We start from the raw sequence: 23,115 nt of genomic DNA, 5'->3' as shown, positions 1-23,115 counted from the left end.
GCTCCAAGCAGTGCCCATAGGAATTTAGGCAAGTCACATGTTTCGGCATTCCTCATTCATTGATCTTGCAGCTGGTTCAAATCCAGTGATGGAAATGGCAAGGGTGCACAAGGGAGTAAGAGTGGTTTCCGGAGGATCCGGAAATGTGAGCCTGTTTGAAAATTTGGTCCAATGCCTTCTCTCTTTTCCCCCTTAAAGATTATCATCTAATAAACATAGCCTACCAAAAAGTCATTTGCAGTTGTGTTATAATCATAATGACTTCAACATGTGTTCATGAAGGTTATTCATTCTCGCAGTGGGACAGGTTACAGAGTCAACAGTTTTCAGTACAGAGTGGTGATGCAGTAAGCGCCATCTCATATAGCTGCTCCTTTGTTCCTAAATACACTGCATTGTCATTTGCATCTGTGCAAAACATTTATAAAACACACTAGTCTCATCTGGGGGAGTTTCACTCCTGCTGGAACCTCATCCAGCTGAGAGACGCAGCTCAGTTGCTTTCTGCAGTCTGCAGTCAAAAGGATTCACAGTGCACAAAGCTGTACTCTAACCAGCTAAGGAGCTGATAGGAGTTAAAGCAGAGCAGCCCTGATTTTTGGCACGAAGAACCCCGAATATGTGCTCACGCAGCTGGAATCCATGTGGGCACAGCTACCTGAGGTGGTAGCTGAGAGCTGTGTCCTTTTCCATCAAAGATACTGCTGAGTTTTCTCCCTCTTCCTTCATCAGTTCAGAGTTTATTCTGCATGGGAGGAAATCAATCCTAAACAGAGGAGTCAAAAGTTTGTTGCATATCTGTGTCCCAGCTGGAACTTCTCCAAAGTTCAAGGGAGGCTTGGAGAAAAGATTCAATGTATGTTGGGTTCAAGTTCAGTTCTGACTCTGACTAGGAACAGCTTTTTGTTCGTAACAGCAGGAATTCAATTATAAAGGGGAGTATGAGCATTAGGAGCATCTCATGGGTGATATTTGTCCTTAGTTCCTTTAGAAAATCTCTCCTTTCCACCATCCAAACTCCACACAGCATAAGGACAGGTCCAGTCCAAGACCCTACATCCATATATTCCCTAACTTTAGGATGTTCTACATATGGATAGTGTTTAACAGCCTAGTTCTGTCCGTAGATGAGAGTTTACCTAATTATTAATCCCCACCACACCCCTTGCTGCACTGCACCCAGAAAGACAGTGTACGCAGACAGAATAGCTATATTCAACACAACCATGAGCACCCATCAAAAACAGGGGTTCATTTCTATGAAGCAGAGGTCCTGCTATTGCTCTTCCTGAGCAGTAAGGCATTAGCAAAATTGGCAAAACTCATCAAGACTCTTGGCAGAAGCTCTTGTCCAGAAGACGTGAGCATATGAAGATGAATTTGCATTGTGTTATTCAGGGAAGCTATCACGGAGTCTTTACATGCAGAGGGAGGCGAGGAGGGATAGCCTATTAGGTCATTGGGTCTGCACTTTCAGCCAAAGCAGGATAGCTAACTCAAGTCTGTCCTTCACTATTTTTTCCAGTCTGGTTTTTAAAATAACACAGAGGCTTCCACCACTTCTCAGGGGAAATATTTCACAGACTAACAGGCCTCACCCACACGAAATGTCTCCTGATATTCAGCTTAAATTTTCCCTTGTCCCCATGCTCCGAATGTACTCGATACCTTTGGTTAAAGCAGATGTTAAATTTCCATCTGCTCCATTGGACTCCTTGAAATACCTCTTTGGAAGGTAGATGAACATGCATGTAACAAGCTACTTTAAAGAAAAAAACCTTGTGAAAGGAGGAGAGCAAGGAATTCAAATCAGGAACACTGAACCAAGATAGCTTGGATCTGACAAAAAGCCAGGAAATTCACATTTTAGGGCCAGTTATCTCACTGTCCAACAGCCCTCCATCTCTCCATGGAACACAAGCGCCGGCCTTTACTTGGAGTGTCCTGCCTTTTGCCAGCTTATCTGATGGAGGTTTTCTTCCCTTTACATCCACTCCCCAAAGTAATGCCTATATAGTAGGTGCACAGCTGTTAACTGAGAATGGATAGATTGCTGTTTGAAATGCCCCAGGGCTTTATCTGCTGCCAAATGTGGCTACTGACGCTTAAAAGATTGTTATTATTATTGTTATCATTATTCTTATTTGCTGCTGCTACTTCTTAGCATGATGCCAGCTGGATTTTCCTCCTTTTAAAATATCATTTCAACAGTTTAAAAGGTCAGTGCAAATAATCCAAGGATTGTGACAAGTCTAAAAGCTTCTCAAGGAGCTTGCCAAATCTTTAGTCCGTCTGACAGAGGGAAGGGCAGCATCAAACATAGATGCAAGTGAAGATCATAAAGGACTGTGCCTTTTCTCATAATTTGGTGCAGGACGTGTTGCCTGCTACAGCCCGCCAAACAGCTCTGCGTGCTTTGGTTTGGCTAACAGCTTTCTTCTTACCTCTATTTCTACCTCTGCTTCTACCCACCAGTCTACCTACCTACTTCTTCTTCCTCCCTCCTCCTCAGGGCATTTATAATACCTGGCTGACTTTAAAAGGGCCACTGGCAGTCTCTAAACAGCTGTGCAGAAAGGACCGTGAGGCAAGGCTAAATTCACTGATCATTCGCAACAAGTCACCTGCAGGACCTGCCTCAAGGCTGAGGCTGAAGCAACAGCTGGTGCTCCCAGACAGAAATCTGAAGTGCATCCTAAGTTGAGGCTGCTTAAGACTTTGCTATGCCATGTGTGACCCTGGCACTTTTCAGCCTTTGTCTCTCCTGTCTCTCTTTACAAAGACCTCATGGCCTGATTTCCTTGTTAGAAGAGGCACGAGAACAGATTGGATTCATAGGCAGCTAGCAAAACTAAAGAACACCAGATACCAGGTCTCAGAAGCACTCCAGATACTCTAGATCTAAGTCACCTATTACCTTTGGAGATTTTCTAAAGTGTACATGAAAGCTAGACACACAGATATTGTTGACTGTCAGTCAGACATGTCTGCTTATTGCTCATCTGGAAGCCTCATCCTTTGCACTTGTGGGAGTTTCTGAGGGAGGGAGTGTGAGGGAGTTTCTAGGAGAGAAAACATTGCTCTCCAGCATCTTTTGTAAGCACAGCAAATAGTTAAGTGAAAAATGTGCATTTCTGAGCTGCGTCGTCCCTGCATTGCACTCTGCACAGCATACTTGTTCTTGTATTGAAGATAACACACTGTATTTCTTTTGATTGCAGGGGAAATTGGATGCTCTCTGGGTCTTGCTGCGGAAAGGTTACGACCGTGTATCTGTGATGCGCCCACAGCCAGGAGACAAGGTACCGTGCCTTCAAACAATTCTTGTAGCTAGGGAAAAAAAAATCCACTATGGCACTATGGGAGCCATACGCACCATACAATTTTCATCCCCTAACTCTCTTTGCAATTTAGCAGATTACATTCAGTTGCTCAGGGCCGTGTCCAGCTCTGTTCTGAATGTCTCCAAGGATGGAGATTCGACATCTTTCTGAGCCCCTGTTTCAATTTGACCACCCTCGTGATGAAAAAATGGCAGTTATATTAGCTGTCTACCTGGTCAATTTACAGACGTCTGACATAAATCAACAAAGTGGCTTGGGGTTACTTCAGGAATATGTTTGGCCTGAAGCCTAAGTAACTGTGTGTAGCATCGTCAGGAAACTTGACATGAAACAACAAAGTAATTTTTTGGTGGAGAAGCATAGTCCTATAATGTTTGGCTCCCTGTAAGGTTTTCCATTGAGTACAGGACCAATGAACTTTTGTGAATAGAAGTTTTAATACTTTCTTGCTTCAAGGGGAAAATTTGCTAAAATGTCTTCACTTAGTTGCTAATGCCTGGCAACTTTCGTGGATTTTTTCCACAGAAATCAGGGTTTGAAGAATGCCTAGTCTATGAATACATTTTTTGATTTGATGAGCTAAGATTATGTTATGAGAAAGATGTCTCTTCCATTTACACTAGGGAGTATCCAGAGCAGTTTAATTGAAGCCAATAAAGTTAGTAGTGATCTATATTAGTGCAACTGACAGCAGACTCCCTCCCTGTTTGGTGATATATCTCTTAGACGTGTAGTTCTGTGTCCTGTCAGCATAAGGAATAGCAGAATTAGCCCAGATAGGCGTTATATGATCCAGATGCTAAGTAAATTTACCTCTGTATGATTCTGCTGTGCTATAAAGAGGCTCTGACCTGGGTGCAAATACAATTTAGTGTGAAAGAGAAACTGGCTCAAAATACACCTAGGCTTATAGCTGCTAAATATCTGTTTCTCTCCAGCTGACTCCTAGAAGGCTTGCAAATATTTGGAGTACTTTCATGTGTAGATGCGCTTCTCTGAATTTCTATGAGGTTAGACCTTAGAACATATGTTAGCTCTTAGAACATGTTTTCCCTTGTGTAGACAAAGCTATGTGCCTAATTGTTTGTCTTTTCTGAATAGCCATGTGCAACGCTCTTGACAGTCTTAGTAACTTTTAGACTTGAGTGAGCAGTTTATGCTTATTCCTTTACAGTAGTGACATAACTACCAGGTGATGTCACCACCAACAGTGCAGGCCAAAGCAAAGTGAGAACTCACTGTAAAATACTAAAATTGCAATGACATTCATTAGTTTACACAGCTGAAATGACAGAATTAGGTAGGGTTTTTCCCTCCCCTATTCAGCAAAGATGTGGGGTTTTTTGTTTCCCTACTTTGGATTTAAGTTGGGAGAAGAATCTAGCTTTCAAGCACTGGGTTAGGCTTTGAGATATCTGAACTGCCTCCTGTCTTGCTATAGACATTCCCTGTGATTTGGGTGCCATTATTTAGTTTCTCATATCTCACTTTCCCCTTTGTAGATGTAGAAAGTGATTTTACCAGAACTGGGTGTTGGGAAGGTTGGCTTTACAATATTCAGAGATCTCCATGCAAGAGACTGCAAAGGGATGCGGCAATATTGCTGTTAATTGAACTATGGGAAAACGTGACCAGCCTTGAGAGAAGGGTTAATCAAAAAATAGCAAAAGATTGCAAAAATAGTTGTGATATTTGCACCTCACAAAGTAAGGAGACTCCAATCCCTGTGTGATCCCAGCCAATCTTCCTCTACTGTTCTCGGGGCCACAGTTCTTCCAAGAGAATTTAAATGCATGTCCAAGCCTGAGGCTGGACAAGCATACATGATCCAGGTTACCTTCTGGTTAGCTGCTTCTCCCAGGCCAATACACATCAAATACTATCTAATAAAATACATTACTGTTTCGGTTTGATTGGAAATCCAGCAGGAAGGTCAGTGCTGAGCTGATGGGGACAGCAGCGTGGAAATGTCTGCCAGTGTCTACTGCAGCTGCCCATGCCTCGAATGCAGATAGTCCTCATTCAGTGTGAATTGCTTTCCTTGCAAGAAAAAGCCATCAGGAAAAGGAGCAACCCCACAGAAAATCTTTTTCCAAAGGAAACCTGTCTGTAGGACAGTGTTGCAAAGAAAAGCTTCTGACGCATTTCTTTGAAATGATGGGAGATTTCTACCCATGCAAACCACCATGTGGCCAGAATCCCCTACCCAGGAAGTCAGGACTGGTTTTGGTGCATTGGAGCTTGGATCCAATCCCTTCCGTTAACTCGGAGATTTTTCACTGCTATCACGATGAAAGTGCCTCTGGTATCACTTGTGAACACAGCCCATCCTCTAAAGTAGATGTTTAATAATCTAAAGTTGAATAATCTGTTCCTCATTTCATCTTTCCAACCTGGGTTATGGTTCTTGCTGTCTGTCCAGCTTGCAACAACATCCACAGCAACAGCATTTCAGCTCTCCGCTGTCCAAAGTCAGGACCACTCCTACATCTTGTGATGGATGCATCACTTGTGCATCGAGTCATTTAACTGGCACATTTATATACTAGCTCACGTGCCAGATATACAGCTGAGCACATGGTGTGTCTGGTGGCTGACAGCTACTGTGAAGAAGGTGTTTTTTGGCACGGCACTCTGAGATAAGGCATCTCCTTGACCTAACAGGCCAGCTGGCCATATTTGACAGGTTTGGATGATCCCAGCACAGGAGATGCTGCAGCATGGCATTATGGAGTAAAGTCACACACAGCCATCCCACCCGTGCTCTCCCAGCAACATGTTTCTGGCATAGCGTTTGCCAGCACTGAAGATTAGCTAGCGGGGTAGAGCTGTGAGAGTCGTCTTGGCAGCAGCGAGCTCAGCTGTAAATTCCTGTGGCCTTTCCATGTGATTCCAAGTAGCTCCCTTGGACCAGGCAGCATGGACAGGGAGCACAACAAGGACAGACTTGGTCCTCATCAGGTTGTGAAATCTTCAGCATGGGCAAACGGCCTCAAGCTTGGGGGGTTTCATAGCTGTCTGCCAGCAAATTTGGGCTCGATCTTGTTTTCCTCCTGGGAAGGAGGGGCAGGTAAAGGACTGCTCTACCCAGCTTGTCAGCAAAGGGAGCCCACTCAGAGCTGGTATCGGCAACTTCAAGCCAGCATTGTGATTTTAAGGCAGAGGCACAGCTGGTTTGAAACTTCAGGCCTGATACACTGGAGCCATGTGCAAACTCAGCCTTGCCAGCTGCAGAAGACAGGAAGCTTCAGGCCGTCAGACACGGGGCTTTGAGTTATTGCAGCACAAGCAGGTCAGCTTCAGCTTTCCAGCTTTTTCCTGACTCTCCCTAACTTCCTCCCCATACCACCACCTCACAGCGCAGTGTCTCTGCTCTCCAGAATGAGAACTGGCTTCTGGTTATTACAAATGCCCTGAAAAGGGTTGAAAGCTCTCATTTCCTTGCACCACAGAGTCCCCCAGCCCCAAGCTGCCTGTGAAATGCTGGAGTTTTGTGCCTCAGAAAGATGACTGCAAAGCAAGGGGAGGGGAGATCAAGGGATTTTGGAGATTCCAAATCCAATTCTCCTCCTCCACCTGCCCTCCGTCGCACTTCCACTGTCAGCTGAAGAAAGCACCTACACCCAAGCACAAAGCTGGATATATGCAGATTGAAGCCACCTCCGGTTCCTTTGCTACCTCTGTATAATTTCTCCCTGCAGTGGTGTCTGCACTAGTTCTCAGAGGAGTGCGGTGTGAGCTACCTGCTGTGCTACAGGAGACCAGGCCACTCATTATTCCCATTCCAGGTCCTCTGCAATAACGCAAGGCAATGGAGACTGTGTTGGGTGCTCTGGCTTCTCTACCTGTCCGTCACCCAGAGCAGTTCTGGGCTAACTAGTTCAGTTGCAACCAGCCACTAAGTGTAGACTTCATTACACAAACTGAGTAAATACTCTGGGGTCGCCTAGCAGAAAACTAGCTTGCCCACACAGCCAGCTGCATACAAACTGCCAAGGATGGGTCTCCACCAAAGTTCAGCCATAACAACCTTTACAGCATGGACATACCCTGGGAATGAGAGAATCAGTGAGCAGCAAAGCATCCTGCAGTAACCAGCAGCCTCAAAACCGGCCACCAGGGTAAAAACCCAGCACATAGTGCATTTTCAGGGAAAGGCTAGATAAATATTCAAGCCTTTGCAAGCAAAATTTGTGCCTGGTAAAGAGTCACCTGAAATTTGCAGACAAGAGCCTTTGATCATACGATGTTCCTAAAAGCTACAAGGAGGAGCCGCTCTGAAAGCAATTTGCAGGCCCTTATTTCTCTTTCTTGAATAAAAGTGGAAAGCCCATTTCAAACCTTTGGTGTTGTCACATGGGCACCTTAATTCACCCACTTGGTCAACATAAAAACATGAAGCCAGATGAAAAGTAACTGAAAGGAATCTCTGTTTGCTTTGGAGCCTGCAAAGGAATTGGACTAAATCCCAGGATTACATCATTTTCATATATAAGCAATCCATTGCTATAATCAGTTACTTTATCCACTGCCAGCACATTAGCTGAGCTGTTCGAAAAGATTGCTTGCGTAGAATGAAACATGGATCTAGCTTCAAACATTGTGTTGACTAATTGTTACTGTTTATCTGCTGCAGCCCACGCAACTTGCTAGGTACCAAGCAAATCGTCAAGGAAGACAGTCCCTGCCCTAAGAAGTTCATGTTAGGCTGTAACAAGACATAGATTCAAGGGCAGTGACTAATAAACTTGCAATTTATATACATTGCAGTGGATAGCGTGGGGACTAATGCTTAGATTCCAGTCCTCCTTCCGTGTGACCTCAGACAGTCCCTTCTCTTTGCCTCTTGTCTGCTCATGCTCTGAACCCTTTAATCAAGATTTAGATGTCTTGTACTAGGACTATTTCCTTACTGCAAAACATACTGTTACCAGAATAACTAACTACTAAGTGCCTGATACAGTAAGAAAGACAGATTTGCCCCAAAATTGAGCTGTGGGGTTGTTTTTTTCCAACTGTAAGAGTTGTCATAATAAAAGATAAACTTCTGCAAAACCTTGCCTTGATCTGTTGAAGTCAAGGGATCTCTCTAATTTGGAAGGATTTTGGTTCAGGCTTAGCCCTGCAGACTCTGCACACAGGCTCAAGAAAAATAACGTTGTGCAGGGCTGCAAATTCTCCATTCATAGTTCCTGGGGCATGATGCACAGTGCATAGCTCTGCGCTCGAGGTGCCCAGGCTGGTGCAGGGCAAGCTGATGCTAGCAGGGATGGATGCACAGCATCTGAAGGCAGGACAGCTGGAGCAGCTTGCTGCCCCTGAGCTAAGTCCTCCCTTCCATCAAGACTACTTTGCCTGGGCAATGCACCTTGCTTACGTGGCTGCCCAGCTTCTCCTCCCAGCACCTTCATGAGGAATGCTGCCTGCAGATTGATGGGATCATGATATCTGACACTGGATTAGGGCCAGATGTTTCTGGACATCGGAGAGCTGAGACTTCTTCAAGCAAGAGTACCAGAAAGGATGCCTGTCCGTCCATAGCCTAGCAGCAGCCTGAACCAGAATCTCAGCTGGCCTTGACCACTATAGCTCCATGAAAGCTACACCAGTTTACATCAGCAACAGGTCCCACTCAGCGTGTTTTTATATTTGCAGCAACTGGGCGCATGCCTATTTGCATTTCCGAGAACAAAACATGAAGCAAACTTCGGACTGGTTTGCAATAGCAGAAGGCTTGTTAAAGTGCATCTTTCATCACAAAGTAGAAGGAGAAGAGAGGGACATTGAGGCTGAGATGCCCAAGAAGGTTGTGAAATTCTGTTCTTGGAGTCAAACCTGGAAATGGTCTGAGGTTAGCAACAGAGACAGCTGTTTCCAATAAGGCAAGGAAGTCAGAGTCACATGGGATTCCTGTGGTCTTCTCACATTTTCGAAAGACTAGGTTTGCATTTTTGTCAGCCTTAATGAGGTTATTTTTACATTCAAAACATCATCAGATGGGGATGATTTAAATATATATTTTATAGATATATATATATATTTTAGAAAACTTTATAGCTTCTATAAGGGAATGCTTATTAGTGCAAAGTGCTCACTAAGCACAGGATCCAAATAATTAACTAGTGTCACTTTAAAGTTGTCAGTTGAATTTCCATGATAAACATTGTTCTGTCAGGAATTTATGAGGAGATTATTACAATGTGTTTCAGGCTCACAAGCTTGGCTTGGAACAGCTCAATCTGGGAGCAAATTATATTTTAAACTTTTATTTGTAGTACATTAGTTGCATTGTCATTTTGTGTGTGTATATATAGATATAGGTATATATATGGAGAAAAAAGTATAGTAAAGCCATGTGTAATTATGGGTTAAGACATATCCTGCCTAATTTAGCCAAAATGCAGGTAGAGTAGTTTTTTTCAGATCCAGTATGGTTTTGCAAGTTTACTAGTCAAATCACTTAAGCTAGTATCTTGTTAGATATCAGTGAGATGATCCTGGGTCAAATTGTGGCTAGTTATGACAAGAGGTTGGGGTTATGAAATCTATGAAAATATGCCTATTAAAGTAATCACAAGTGTTGTTACAATGAAGGGAAGAATGTGTGTGTATGTGCATGTGATGACATAAAAATTGATCTTAATATAAACAGAACAGCCAGTGTATGAAATAAGACCAGTTTACAGCCAGATTGCATGAATCTTCACTACAGAAAAGCCCTGTTTTTCAACAAAAGCTTACAAAACTCCTCTCTGACCTACCATCACACTAATATTTTTATATTACAGTGAAATGCCAAAACCTCAAATTAATGATTTCAGGCTTCACTGTGAATGTTTTATACAGCCTAAGGAATTCAGATGACCATTCTGGATTATATCAGTCATTCATCTCAAATGACCATTCCTTGTGAAAGGCCCGATTCTGCCAAGCATGGACTTTGTGCTGCATGTTGGTCACTTTTATGTCCCGCTGCATTTATTGAGAATCCCTTGAGCATGTGCTCTGCAGCTGCAGGCTTGGGCCTACTTCTACGCAGCTGTGCAACAGAGGACGCGAAAGAGCTGTCTAACCCCAGCCAGTAATGATCTGAAGGTCTTAAGCCTGAAGATGGATAGCCCTTTTTATTTGCATACTGCTATTATAATTATAGAGGCGAGGTGTCCAGCTGAGCTGACGGTCTGGGCTACTCTCATATGGCAGCAGAGCGATCCTCTGGTCCAGGCAGTACACTGGGAGTCTGAGGCCTTGAGCTGCACCTTGAGTTGTGCCAGTGACACACAGAGTTACCTTGACCAAGGCACTTAATCAACTTCCATTTCTCAGAGGCTTTTCCTGTCTTCTAAGTGAGGCTAGTCCAATGCGTTTTCCTTCCCAAAGCATTTGGGAAAATAAAGGACGGAACGCAGTAATAAATATAAAGTATTAGCAACAGTCGTGGCTGTGGGCTGGGATAACTGTCTTTGCAGGTAGTTCTCTGTACATGTGTAGGTTTGCATGGTGGCCTGTTGGTTCAAGTAGTTCTAATGTGGTGCTAATAATACTGAGCTTCGGGGTTTTGAGGTTCAGGACTGTACGTTTTAAACCTGTGTGGTGCTCAGATAGTTTAAAGGAGGAGTCTGAGCAGTGTGGGGGTTGGGGTTTTTTGTTGTTGTTTGGGGGGGGGGGGTTGCAAGCTGTTACAAGAAACTCAGTGGGAAGCAGGAGCTAGCCTTGCCAAATCTGTCCACACATCATCTTTGGCACCTGTGTCATGAGTTTCCTTGTGTTAAGGGACCGTGGTTCTGAGTTCATGGGACAGCCCTCCTGAGCGCTCCTTGCTGGCTGGGCACTCTTCATAGTCTCTTGAAAATGCAGAGGAGTAAAAAGCAGCCTGAATCATTACCACGTTACTGTAAAATTTCCTTGTTCCCTTCTTCTCCCTCCATTCTTATGCTTTGAAAAACCCTTAGTCTGCTACACATAACTGTGTGTTTCATGGAGGAGATTAGCATGGGCTGCTGTGCCATTTGAGGAATGTGAGCCTCTTCTGATCTCTGGAAAATCCAGGCTCTCAGAAAATGAAGTCTCCTTTCCATGGCTTCCTTTATCTTGTGGAGAAAGCTGTGTGCTTGCAAAGAGCTCTCTGGGAAATACCTAGTCATCTCTCACTCCCCACACAGTGCTGAAATGGAAGGAGATGAAATCTAAACTAAAGAGAGGGAGGGAGAGTGCTGCCACGTAGCCCAGGAGCTTGCTCCCAGTCATTGTGGTAGTCATATGCTCTAGGCATCGACTTCAAACCCACTGTGCTAGGTGCTGTGCAGATGTAAAACGAAAGACAGTTTCAGCCTTGTTTGAGGCAAAGGGCAAGAGTAAGTATGGACAGATATGGTGAGAAACACTGAGACAGCGCAGCAATACTAATTTGTCTGCATGCTAAACAGTAGATCTACAACACCAGCTACCGAAGGATATCTTTGGAATAGCTGTAAATGTTGTCCCAGTCTTCCCTTAACCACAAGGAGCAATTTTTCTTGCTAGTTCGTTCTTCCCTCGGCACCTCTCTCATACGGCTTCCAGAGAAGTAGCAGTGCAAACTCCCAGCCAGAACTGAACGTATGCCACTAGTGTGCGCGTATGCTTGTGGAAAGGGCAGCCTTCCCATATAACGAGCTGAGAAACAAAAGGGGGTTCTGGTTTAATTTAAAGAGCAGAAGGCAAAACAAGCCAATGAAACAGCCTAGTTCAAATTTCCTCTGCATGGAGTGAGTAGTTCTGCAGCCACTTAGTGAATGAAATACCAACTGGAGTAAAACCCTTACTGAAACAACACAGTGATAATATTCCTATGCTACAGGGGTAGAATTGAGGCAGCAGGAGACTGAAATACAGATGCACGGAAGTGTCTAGGTGTGTATTTTGTCGTAGAAGATATTGCAAGTTTGTTCGGTAGGTGTTTAAGTTCTTAGAACAGAAGTAAAATCATAGAAAATGAAACTGATCACAGGAAGGGTAGGATTTTGATGCAGAGAGAATCACTTTGTGACACATGTCTAGAAAACACAGCTCTCCCGTGTGTGTTCTTTGCTGAGTGTATTTTGATGTTGCATTTGTACTGTGTTTCCCTGGTGCAGCTTCCACCAGAGGGCTGGACTTACGCTCCTTATCCTTATGGGAAAGCGAAGTCATTGTTTCCTGTGGGACTGCAATAAATTCCTAAAAATAAGCAGCAGCCACAGCTGAAAACTTTTGACTGCATCTGGGCCAGCTGCATTGAGAACTTTTGACGGGAACCCTGAGTCTTACCTCTGAAATCAGAGGGTGCTCAGGGACTTGTTAGGCACTCAAAGGCCCCCAGAAACAAAAGCACCGATGGCAAATGCTTTATGTGTACTCCAAGGCACAGAAAAGGATGCCCTAAACTACAGCTTAATTCAATCCCTGGTTTTCCCTGGTCAGTCCTACATCCTGGATGTGAAAACAAGTGGTGCCTGCAGGACCCTAGACAGAGAAGCGAATAGTGTCAAATTGAAGAGTTAGGGTGAAAGTTGTGAGGACGAAGGCACAGCAGGTCTAGGAGTGGGAATGTCAGTAGAGTGGCTCCCATCATATCAGTGTGTCATGCAACAGGGAGGTTGAACTGTAACATCAGGGATATCAGACAGAACCAGACCTCTCTGGTCAGCTGTCCCTAGCATTACAGGCATACATAATGCCTAATAACTGCAGGCCCTGCAGTTATTTTTGTTAATATACATATAAATTCCAAACATATGCGTGGTATTTCAGAAGAGCCATAAAGAGAGACCATGTGGTGCGAGGCAGGGCAGCGATCATCCTGTGTGGGTGATTAGTGTAATTCCAGCTAGCCTTGTGCTGCTTTACATAATGCTGTTCTGCTGCCAGGGCTTCAGTTCTCCGTGTTACCTCCGCTATAATCAACTGCCCGTTGAAGCCTGCAGGCACTGTGCTGTGTGTGCCACCCCATGTCCAAGGCAAGTGCATAAGCCAAGCCCAGTCTCTTTCAAAGAGGAGTGAAGGACTCTACCAGTAATGAAGGACCCCTGCCCATACCTCCTTAGAAGCGGTAGGCACCTATATGTGGTAAACAACAGCCTATGTCTTACCCCATATTGCCAGTGACTTATGGACCATGGGGAACACAAGCGCGCAGTTTATTTCAGTGTTAACCACCGATGGCTGGTCGTCAGCCGCTATGCGCTTGCAATAAACTCAGCCATTAGCAGGTTCGTTGGAAACTGTAAAGCCCATTAAGTAGTACTGGCACACAGGAATACTGTTTTTAACTTGAGGACGCATTATTAGAGCTATATCAAAAAATGTGAAAGGAATGTAGCAGTTAGCTGGGACCTTTGCTTGGAGTGAGCAAATCCAATCAAAACATCCCAAAAGCCGTAATTATTTGTTAATAATTGGATTCAAATTCTGCCACACAAACCTCCAGTGTTTCTCAATGAAAGTCGTGAAGTCTGTTTCAGTATATAGTAGCCAAGGAGAATGGTAATATGGGGCAGGCTAGGTATTATTAATTCACTATGAACATCACAAAGCACAAGAGCAAACAGAGTACCCTTCAAAGTCCCCTGGGGTCCTCTCTTATTTTGAATTTTTAGTCTATTTTAGAGATGAGGGAATTCAGATTTAAGGTAATTGTCTGATTTCACACCATGTTCTTTCAAAGCATCATGAATAGAAACTATGAAGAACTAAAAACTAACAACAGAAACCAGGGGATATGATTTAAAATTCCCCTGCTTTAAACACTAGACTACATTCCCTATTCAGACTTGAGAATAAAACCAGCCACGTGGACTCCAAGTCGCCCCTCACACGTGTACACTCCAGCTTGCTTGGTGATTCCTCTTTCTGCAGGCTCAAAACCGCACGGATACTAATAAGGAGCTATTGTTCAACCGAGCCTAAGCTAACAGGTTTCTGCTGATAGGCTGCAGAGCTTGAGAACAAAATTGTAACCTTTCTGCACGTATTGTTGCAGTGGGGTTTTCCATTAATAGCCATGGAAAAATTAACCTAAACATTAGCTCTTTTTCCTGGAACTAACAGCCCCGAAGCCAAAAGCCTGGTGATCTGCTCATCAGCTTGCTGGGCTACCGCAAAGCAGACTGCACGTTACCGTAAAAACAAAGCACAGTCATGGCCTTGTGCTCTTTAAGTGCCGGGCCTCTGTTTCTGAAGCAGAGAGAGTAAACAGCTCATAAAGCAGAGCATCCCAGTCATCTACTGATTAGGGCAAAATTTCTCCTGGACAGAATTACAAGGTTATGCCTTTAATATTCACATGCAGAGATCTACCTAGGAAACCAAGGGATTGCAGGGATGGGAATAATTTCTCACTGAATGCTGGAAGGAAAGTGGACAATAATTTCTATTTCCCTCAGCCATTAGCATTGCCCTGCACAGAGCAATTTTCCTGGGTGACGTAGCATGAAAACAGCCATGGGATTGTGTTGCTCTCCCATTCACATAGCAGAAGATCCTTTCCTGAACCATGCCCTGGCTTCTCTGCCCAAGGGCAAATTGCACCCGAAGAGATCATCCCCGAGTCACTGCTTTCTGGAAGAGTAGATCCTCTACTCTTCTGCCTCCCCAAAGGGATATTTACCGTTACCCTTGATTAATTGTTCCAGTTACCATTGCCAAAAGAATGTGTTTCATTTTTCATTTGAATTTTTCTCTCTTTTCCTCATACCCAATAGACTTTGTTATTCAAACTCCAGATGAAAGATTACAATCCTGTGTGAGACGGTGTCTTTGATGTGTCACTCAGCATTTCTCCAAGACTAGCTACCTCTTTCCAGAAAGACAATGGGAAGAATGACCAGATCTTCCTGGAAATGACACTCGTCCCACAGTGTAAATAAGCCAAAGGTAGCTCCTGCAAAAGCAATCAGGCCTTATTTGCTGACATACAAATGCCCACTTATCCCTGAAAGAGCCACGCTCCCAAACTCTCTGGCACAAGCTGAAGATGAGGCTATTAAGCTCATTCCCACATTTCAATTTGGCAAGGTAGAAGCCTGTATCATCTCGTTTCACTTTTTGTAGGCGTTTGCCCTGAAAGTTTTCTTTTCAGTAGGTTCCCAGCTGGTTCAGTCCTGCACAATGTAGCTGGAGATACCAAGCACCAGAGACTGGGTATTATCTGGATTGTGGTAGGTCTGAAAAACTAGTCACAGGCCAGAAGTTATGAGTAAGCTTATGAGTAAGATTTCAACTGGAGGTTGGATTGGCAGAACCGCTCCTTGTACTGTGGGGCCCTCAGATACACGGTGCTATATATGTATGTATGTCTGCGTGTTAGTCATAAGCCAATGTGACTGAGTTGTTATAACTCTTACTTATTTCAGATTCTGTGCAAGATCTGAGAAAATGCATTACCTTATTGAGTTTAAAGGATTTTCTTCTTCAGTTTACAGGAATACATATTGCTTGAACAGAATAATATAAATATAAATAAAAACCATTGCCTTAACATCTGAAAAGACCAAACCATATGTAAGGCATCAAAGAAAGTTAGATAGTTTTTCTTCTTTGTTTCCTCCTGAATTTAGACAGGATGCTTATCTGCGGTGTAGGAAACTGCTTCTGATCTAACTGGAGCTCACTAGCCATGCACAAGATCACTTGTCACTAGCTTTGCAAATGTGTTTATCATTCTCATATGGGGCAAATTCCACCCCCTTATTATTTTCAGAAGGAAATGCCATTTTGTACCACTCTTTTCATGGGGTTAGAAAGTTAAATCTAGCGTGTCATGTGGTACTGATACCTGACTGAAAATTCTGGATCTTGCTCCAAACTTCACCACTCTGTAATACTTTTCACAAGATGTTTTAAATTAAACCATAATAGTTGATAGTTTTCAGTGATACCTCTACAATAAAAGACCAACTTATTAGAACCCTGTTGGAGTCGTGATCTGAAATTCCTTCTTATCAGTGGAAGTCTTCATCTTCATTTTGGGAGAAAATAGGTCAAGCATCCAATTTATCATTTATTGAATGACCACGGTGGCTGGAATGTCTTGGGAATGGTAGGTTTCATAAGCAACACTGAGTTCAAGTCTTTATATTTAGTAACAAGAGACAGATGAGAATGTTTTTGTTGCGGTGATGTTTTATCACGAAATGAGACAGTTTTAATAGTTGTTTGGTGACTAACAGATAGAGAGGTAGCCGTGAACGTACTGTGCTTGCTGCAGGAGGCATTGTTTCCTGGCTTTAGCAAGCATCCGCAGCACAGACTGATCTCACTCGGAGAGGCTGGCTAACACAGCCCAGGAGCTGGTTAACAGTTTCCTAAAACTGTCTCCAGACACCCCTGTGTGATTTGAAAGGCAGCACACCGCCAGCTCTGGTCGTGAAAGCAGGGGTGTTTTAAGCTCTCAGAATCCCATCACATGCCAGAAGATGTCTGGGATTTGGGAGTTTATCTTGACAGAGGGTTTCAGGGCAGTAAAACCCCCTAGTAACCCAAGAGCACCCCGATCCTTGCTTTCCCCAAATAATAAAATGGTGGTGGAAAGCAGATATTGATTATTCCTGCCCTGTTCTATTCCCAGTATCACCTCATCCCAGCGCAAACGAGTGGATTTTTGGAGAGAGGTTTTGTCAAGTGCCCTATGCAAAGGCCTTTTTCACAAGAGGGGATCCACACCACGTTGGCTACAGGCAGTTTTTCTCTGTAGCCACGGGAGAGGCAGCATGAGCTCTCTGTGCCGTTTGGCTCTTGCAGGCCGTGGGGAGGCAAACTGCCAGTTTACCGCCCTCCTCTCCCTGCGGGGCTCAGAGCTGCTGTCAGATCCACAGTGACTCTCCACTCTGTATTCTTCTTTCTCTCCCCACTCATCAACCTCACAGATGTTTGTGGAAGTTTTATGCCTGGACTGAGTTCAAATCAAGCACCAGGGCTCTTTGGTAGGGAGGATCTGGCCTAGGAAATTTAGCATTAGTTTCTTCCATCCATATATGTGCTTTCTTTGCTTTTCAGATAGCTACAGTTTAGTAAATATGTCTTTCCAGAGACTAGTGATAACTCTTGCATATATTTAATGTCTGCCTGTTACTCATTGGGCCAGTAGCTCCAACACATTTTTGTGCTTGATTCAGAATCAGGGACGAAATCACAATTTAATCTCTTCTCTTCTCTTCTCTTCTCTTTTCTCTTCTCTTCTCTTCTCTTCTAATTTTCTTCATTTATTCATTTATTCATTTCTTTTTTTTTCTCTCTCTCTCTCATAACAATAGGGTAAAACAGAATATTGTTTATGGAAAGTCTGAATTATTAATAATCCCTACAAAACAACGTTAAGGATTGTATCTTTTCCAGTGCCTCTCTTTAAACCCAGGAGCTCAGAAGCTCATCCCCTTGTTTTATGATCTTAAAATCTTGATATTTTTCCAGGTATTAATTCCAGCTTGATAGGAAACCAACAGAAAGAGAAACATTTTTCATCTTCACTTCAGAAAAATGTGCTCAGTCTTCCCCTGTTAAAGAGAGAACTTTTCAGTACTATGGAGGGCATGCCACTGCTCGGGGACTGAACTCCCATTCCTAAATTACCTTTCTGCTGTGCACTATGTGAGCCTCACCCTAAACAGCTGGAACCACAGAGAGCAGGACTGGAATGAAACAAGAAAAAAGCTTTCTCCCAGTTTGAGCCCTGCACTGGTGGAGGGCAGATAGTTAGCTGGTTAGAGAAAAAAGAAACACTGCAGTGTCTCAGGAGAAAGCTCCAGCTCGTTCTCTTGAATGCATAGCAACAACCACCCTGAGCTACGACCTCAGTAGACTAATGTCCCCCTCACCCCAGATCCCACCCTTCTCTTTCAGCCCTGGCAGCCCTCCTCTCTCAACCAGATGTAAAGAACAAAGGGAAAGCTTGGATCAAGTGTGCAACCCCATGGCAATGTGTGCGCAGAGCATTCGCAGAGCAAGGCCCGTGGTCAGAGGAGGCGAGCCTCCTAAGATTGAATGCTTTGCTGTCTTAGAGGCAGTGCTGCCTGCCTTCATCCCCGAGACAATTAGCTGTAGAAGGTGGAAGAGCAAGGTCACTCCAAGCAGAATTCATTATGCCTGTGCCTGCGAGCAATATTCTCTAGAAAAACAACATAAAATGCGAGAGTGAATGGCCCTCACTGATTTTGCTGATTCCACTAAATTTCAGATCTAATAATGTGTCCATATTGCTTCAATTGTCTCTTCTGAGGCACAGCTGTGACTCTCTCCCCTGAAGCATTGAGGCTGCAGGAAGGGAAATAAAACCTAGCCAAGGCGTTCAACACAGCAACCCTTTAATATTCAGTCTGTTCCCAACGTTCATACATTCTGTATCTCCAGCTACTTTCTCCATGCTAAAAAGGCTGATAGAATTGGCTCCTCTTAGTCTCAAAGTTGTGGTATAATCCAGTTAAAGAGCTTTTTCTCCTGGGATAAAAGGCAACTTATGTTTAAGGCTCCAAAGTAGCACTTAGGAGAAATGCCTCCTGGAGATTCTGCCACCATCTCCCATATCCACCCCATCTAAATTTGGACATCTAAATGAGGTGAGATACCTAGGCGGATAGCCAAGAGGAGCTCCTAATGAGTAGCCATTCTGTTCTTCCTACAATGTGAGTCACGCAAAGTCCCATGTGCTTCCACTGACTGTAGAGAGGTCCTGCGCTCCTCTTACCTGCAGTTCCTCAGACACCTGCTCTGGTTATGCATCCAGATCCCCAAGGCTGTACAAGACATTTGGGCCCAGACCCTTAGAGGGTATACACCTGCTCACTTTGAATTTTATCTGTGGGATACACTGAACTATGCTGGCAGTGGAGAGCCCTGTAAAAACTTGAATGGATAGGTGATTGGCCAGCCAACTTGATCATCATCCAGACAGTTTTCCAGATAAAACAGCACTGAACTGAGGAGTAGGTCAATGATGCTGATGTTTTATTTTTCTATTGCAATTATATGGTACAAAGCCCAGCTGTGAATCAGGGCCCCCTTCTGGTAAGTGCAGGTGGGAAAACACATCTCTTGCCATGCAGTTCAGAGAAAGCTGGGTCTTCCGGTGCTCTAGGGTTACTTGTCTGTGGTCACATTCTGGCTAGCGCAACCTCTGTAGTTCTGTGTCTGTTATCAGATTGCTAGATGCAAGATGAAATCCATGTTTAACATCCAGCTTTTTGGTTAAAGTATTTCTCTTCCCCGTGGGTCTGCTTTGCATTTGTACCCAGAGCGCTACTAAAACGTTTTCTGTCTCTCCTGTGCAATAGCATAGTAATTTTTTTCCTGGATTTCTCCTTGTCATCCAATCTAACAATCCCTTCCCTCGGAGATGTTGGCTTCTCCATCTCCTCTGAGGCAGTGTAGCTGCCAAAGTCCATTCTGGATTGAAAACTCCTATCTGGCATTCTCCCTGCAGCTGCATGGGTGAGGGAAATGTCAAGCAATGAAACGCAAGAAGAATTCCCTTGGTCTGTCAGTTCACATGAAATGAGGAAGAATCCTGAACTGTGTATCTGCCCTTCACACATGTAGGATGCCCTGCAGAATTACCCCTTGCACAGTAGTAGAAAGTGTGGTCTAACAGGTCACAGTCAATTTGCCGCAGAGCAGCTGACCCAGGCAGGAAAGGAAATAGGAGGAGATGGGAAATTGTGTGCTAGAGCTGAGATAAAGGCCCACTCTTTATCCTCTTTGAAGGGGAAGGAGGACTGAACTCTAAAGTAGACCAATGTAATGCACATAGGGCTGAGGAAGGGATGTCTAAAGAGTACCGCTGCATGCTGCGCTAGCTCAGGGTTGAGCCTGGCTTTCGTGTCTGCGCTCCCCATGCTGCCTGTTCTCTGGCCTGCGTCTGACCGGCTCACACTCAGAATTCCAGTCTGACTCTCATTCGAGCCAGACAGCATGTCCAACAAGTCCGTGTCAAACCATGGTTATCAAGGACAGTGGAGACATTTGAGTAAGGAGCTCTCCGATTTCAAAGCAGCCCTAGTACTGGTGAAGAAGAGTTATCATTAGTCACAGATATGAGTAGTAGTTCTTGGACACAGAATCACTAGGTGGTAGCTGACCACAAAAACTAGTGTAAAGCACAGTGTAGCTATACATTGGTGTGAGCTGCTAGCACTTTCATATGATAATGGTGTTGCTGATTTATCCAAGCCAGTTTTCATCAACAAGTCAAATCTTTGCTAGCAGAGTCAAACCTTGCACAGGATGTAATATCTTATCATTTGGGGCCATCCTTTGGGCATCACCAGAAGTGCTACATGGCTTTTAGTCTGCAAGCCCTGCCCCAGCCCCAAACCCAAGGATTTCTGAGCCTCGCTGCATCCTCTTGAATGCTTTTTGGGCAGTGCTCTGTTCCATTTGGATCAGCAGCACCATAACCTCACCCCTGGAGCATCCAGACAGAGTATCTCTCCACACAAAAACAATTGCAACTTTTTGTTCTCTGGCTGGGATTCCTGGACTGCTGCTTTTTGTTCGGGTTTATTTTATTTTCAACATAAATAAAGAAAACAAAACCAGTGCAAGCAATAGTCTGAAGCCACTAAAGTTGCATTGCAGGAGATGTGGAACTAGAACAAGGAAAACATTCTCATGGGGCTTTTTTCTGAGTAAAATTGGTTAATCTTGAGTTCAGACTTACACTCACTCAGCAGGGCTATCCCACCCTATTTACTTAAAATCACAGCATTGTGCCTTAAAACACTGTTAAAGCAGAGACACCAGCCTACAAAGAGAAAATAGAGCTAAGGACTCTGAGCTGAGATGGCTGTGTGCTTATCTGACGCTTTTCTCTGCCTGATCATACGGTGCCCCCTTGTTGGCCAGCATCAGGGATGCTGGGATGCTGCAGAGGGAGCGTCGTGTTTCTGGTCAGGGATGTTGCCCACTCTGGCACTTCCCTTTGTGTCAACGTTTTGTCCTGGGCGAAGGATGGCGAACACGAGCCCCCTGCACAGGTGCTAACAGCAGCAGGCAGTACAGGGCAGTGGCTAAGCCTCTCCTCCCTTTCCCCCTCCACTTGTTGTCATGCTGTAAGGACAAGCATTAACTGAGAGGCATTAATCCTCGAGGAGGGGCATTACCCTAGCTGTATTCATGCCAGTTATGTGGGGCTCTGCTCTGCCTGAGATCCATTGCTCAAAGAGAGCCTGAGTTGAAGCCAAGGGTTCTTCCTTCTGGCAGAAGACCAGGGCTGAGCAGTGCTGAGGAGAGTGTCCGGCACTCAGAGCAGCCTCGAGGTGATGCTGTCAGGGTTCAAGGCGCTCCGAATTCCTTGTTTTCCTTAAATGACCTTTGCTTGTACATGACAGCCTGCACTCAGCTGTGCGCTGCTCTGCATACTTCATCGCTTCAGCGAGGAATCCACTTTCCTCTGCTGAGAGGCTAAGGCTCAAACAGATGTTTCTTCGTATCCACAGAGCATGATGATATAATTGGCAGAGCCCTTGGAGAGTAGCCATCTGTATCTCTTTGTGTCAGCCCCTTCCACGCCAGCCCTTGTCATCCTCGTCAAAACCTCCTCCAGCACCCCTCTGCCTTCGTACCAACGTCTTCCTCCCTTCACTGTCAGTCCCTCTTCTGCAGAGCACTTGTCCATAGACTGGGTACAGCAGGGACAAGATGCAGAGCGGTGCAGAGGATTTAGAGCTAGTCATGTTGTTGCCCCAGCAGATCTACTCCAGTCTGTATGGGCTCAACACTCCTTTTGGCATTTTTTCACCAGGAAAAACATTTACTTTGGGAGAGGAAAGAGGAAAACAGAAAATAAACTCACACAAATTCAAAAGCAAACTAGGGACTCAGAAATCCTCTAGTGCCTTTTTGGATGATTTCATATCTAAAAGAATGAATCCATAATACAATAATGCTGATTCTGACATTTGAGTATTTACAGTGGGATCTTTCATAGGTGGAACTTAGGAGAAAAAAAAAAAAAAAGAGCAGCTCAGGGGGCAAAGGTTTTGTTTAAAAATGTACAACAAACTGTAGCTTAGCACCATTCCCCCAGAAGAGCAAGAAAAGCAGTTTATGGGCTTCACATGAGCGCTAGAATATCAAGACAGCCCAATGAAGAATGGAAGTATTTCAGGAAAAATTCTGAGCAAGTAACTGCTGTAGTGAAATGAATCTTCCTGCCTGCCTGGTTGATAAATGATTAGAAATAGAACACAAAAGCTGTGTATTTGAAGGAGAGAGAGGCCCCAAAGGTGCCAAGTCCAGATTTCACGCTGTTGGAAGTTTAAGACTGAGGTGTGGGGAGAGGCAGCTGTAGAGGCAGGGACCATGGGTCGTGCACTGATTCAGAAGCCAGCGTGGAAGAACAGGAACAGCTCCTGCAACTTCAGTATGACTTGAAGTACTTCGTGCTCTGCATAAAGTTCCTGGAATGAGGAGACAGCACGGGAGGATTGCATCTTCCTTCACTACAAAAGCTGTCGTTAGCATTTAATTTTCAGCTCTTGGTTGCTAAAACAGGACTTGTGCTTAGAGTGTCGGTCTCAGGGAACGAGAGGGGACACAGCAGTGTGCCCAGGAATAGAAAAGCTGATGTCACATTTGCCCACAGCCGGGAAGGTGTGTCGGCTGCGATGCCGTTGCCCCAGTCGGTAACCTTGCTTTTCCACTTTTTCCTCTTTTGTTTTAGGGCCGTTGCATCAATTTCACCAGAGTGAAGAACACAGAGGCCCCACCTAAATATCCACTCAACAACGCCTACCCTGCGTCATCTCCACCCCCGGCACCC

General features: G+C 44.5%; 1 protein-coding gene across 1 annotated transcript in view; it reads left to right on the top strand.

The window, feature by feature from the left end:
- ANTXR1 (ANTXR cell adhesion molecule 1) overlaps positions 1–23,115 on the top strand; it is a 109,734-nt gene that overhangs the window by 83,427 nt on the left and 3,192 nt on the right. Inside the window, exons 17-18 of the mRNA XM_026081700.1 lie at positions 3,222–3,302; positions 23,017–23,109. Of these exons, the coding sequence (XP_025937485.1) occupies positions 3,222–3,302; positions 23,017–23,109 (174 nt within the window). The remainder of the gene's footprint in view (positions 1–3,221; positions 3,303–23,016; positions 23,110–23,115) is intronic.

This window comes from Apteryx rowi, unplaced genomic scaffold, assembly GCF_003343035.1.
Source record: "Apteryx rowi isolate R43461 unplaced genomic scaffold, aptRow1 scaffold_56, whole genome shotgun sequence".
Taxonomy (NCBI): domain Eukaryota; kingdom Metazoa; phylum Chordata; class Aves; order Apterygiformes; family Apterygidae; genus Apteryx; species Apteryx rowi.
This window is presented reverse-complemented; position numbering and strand designations above follow the sequence as displayed.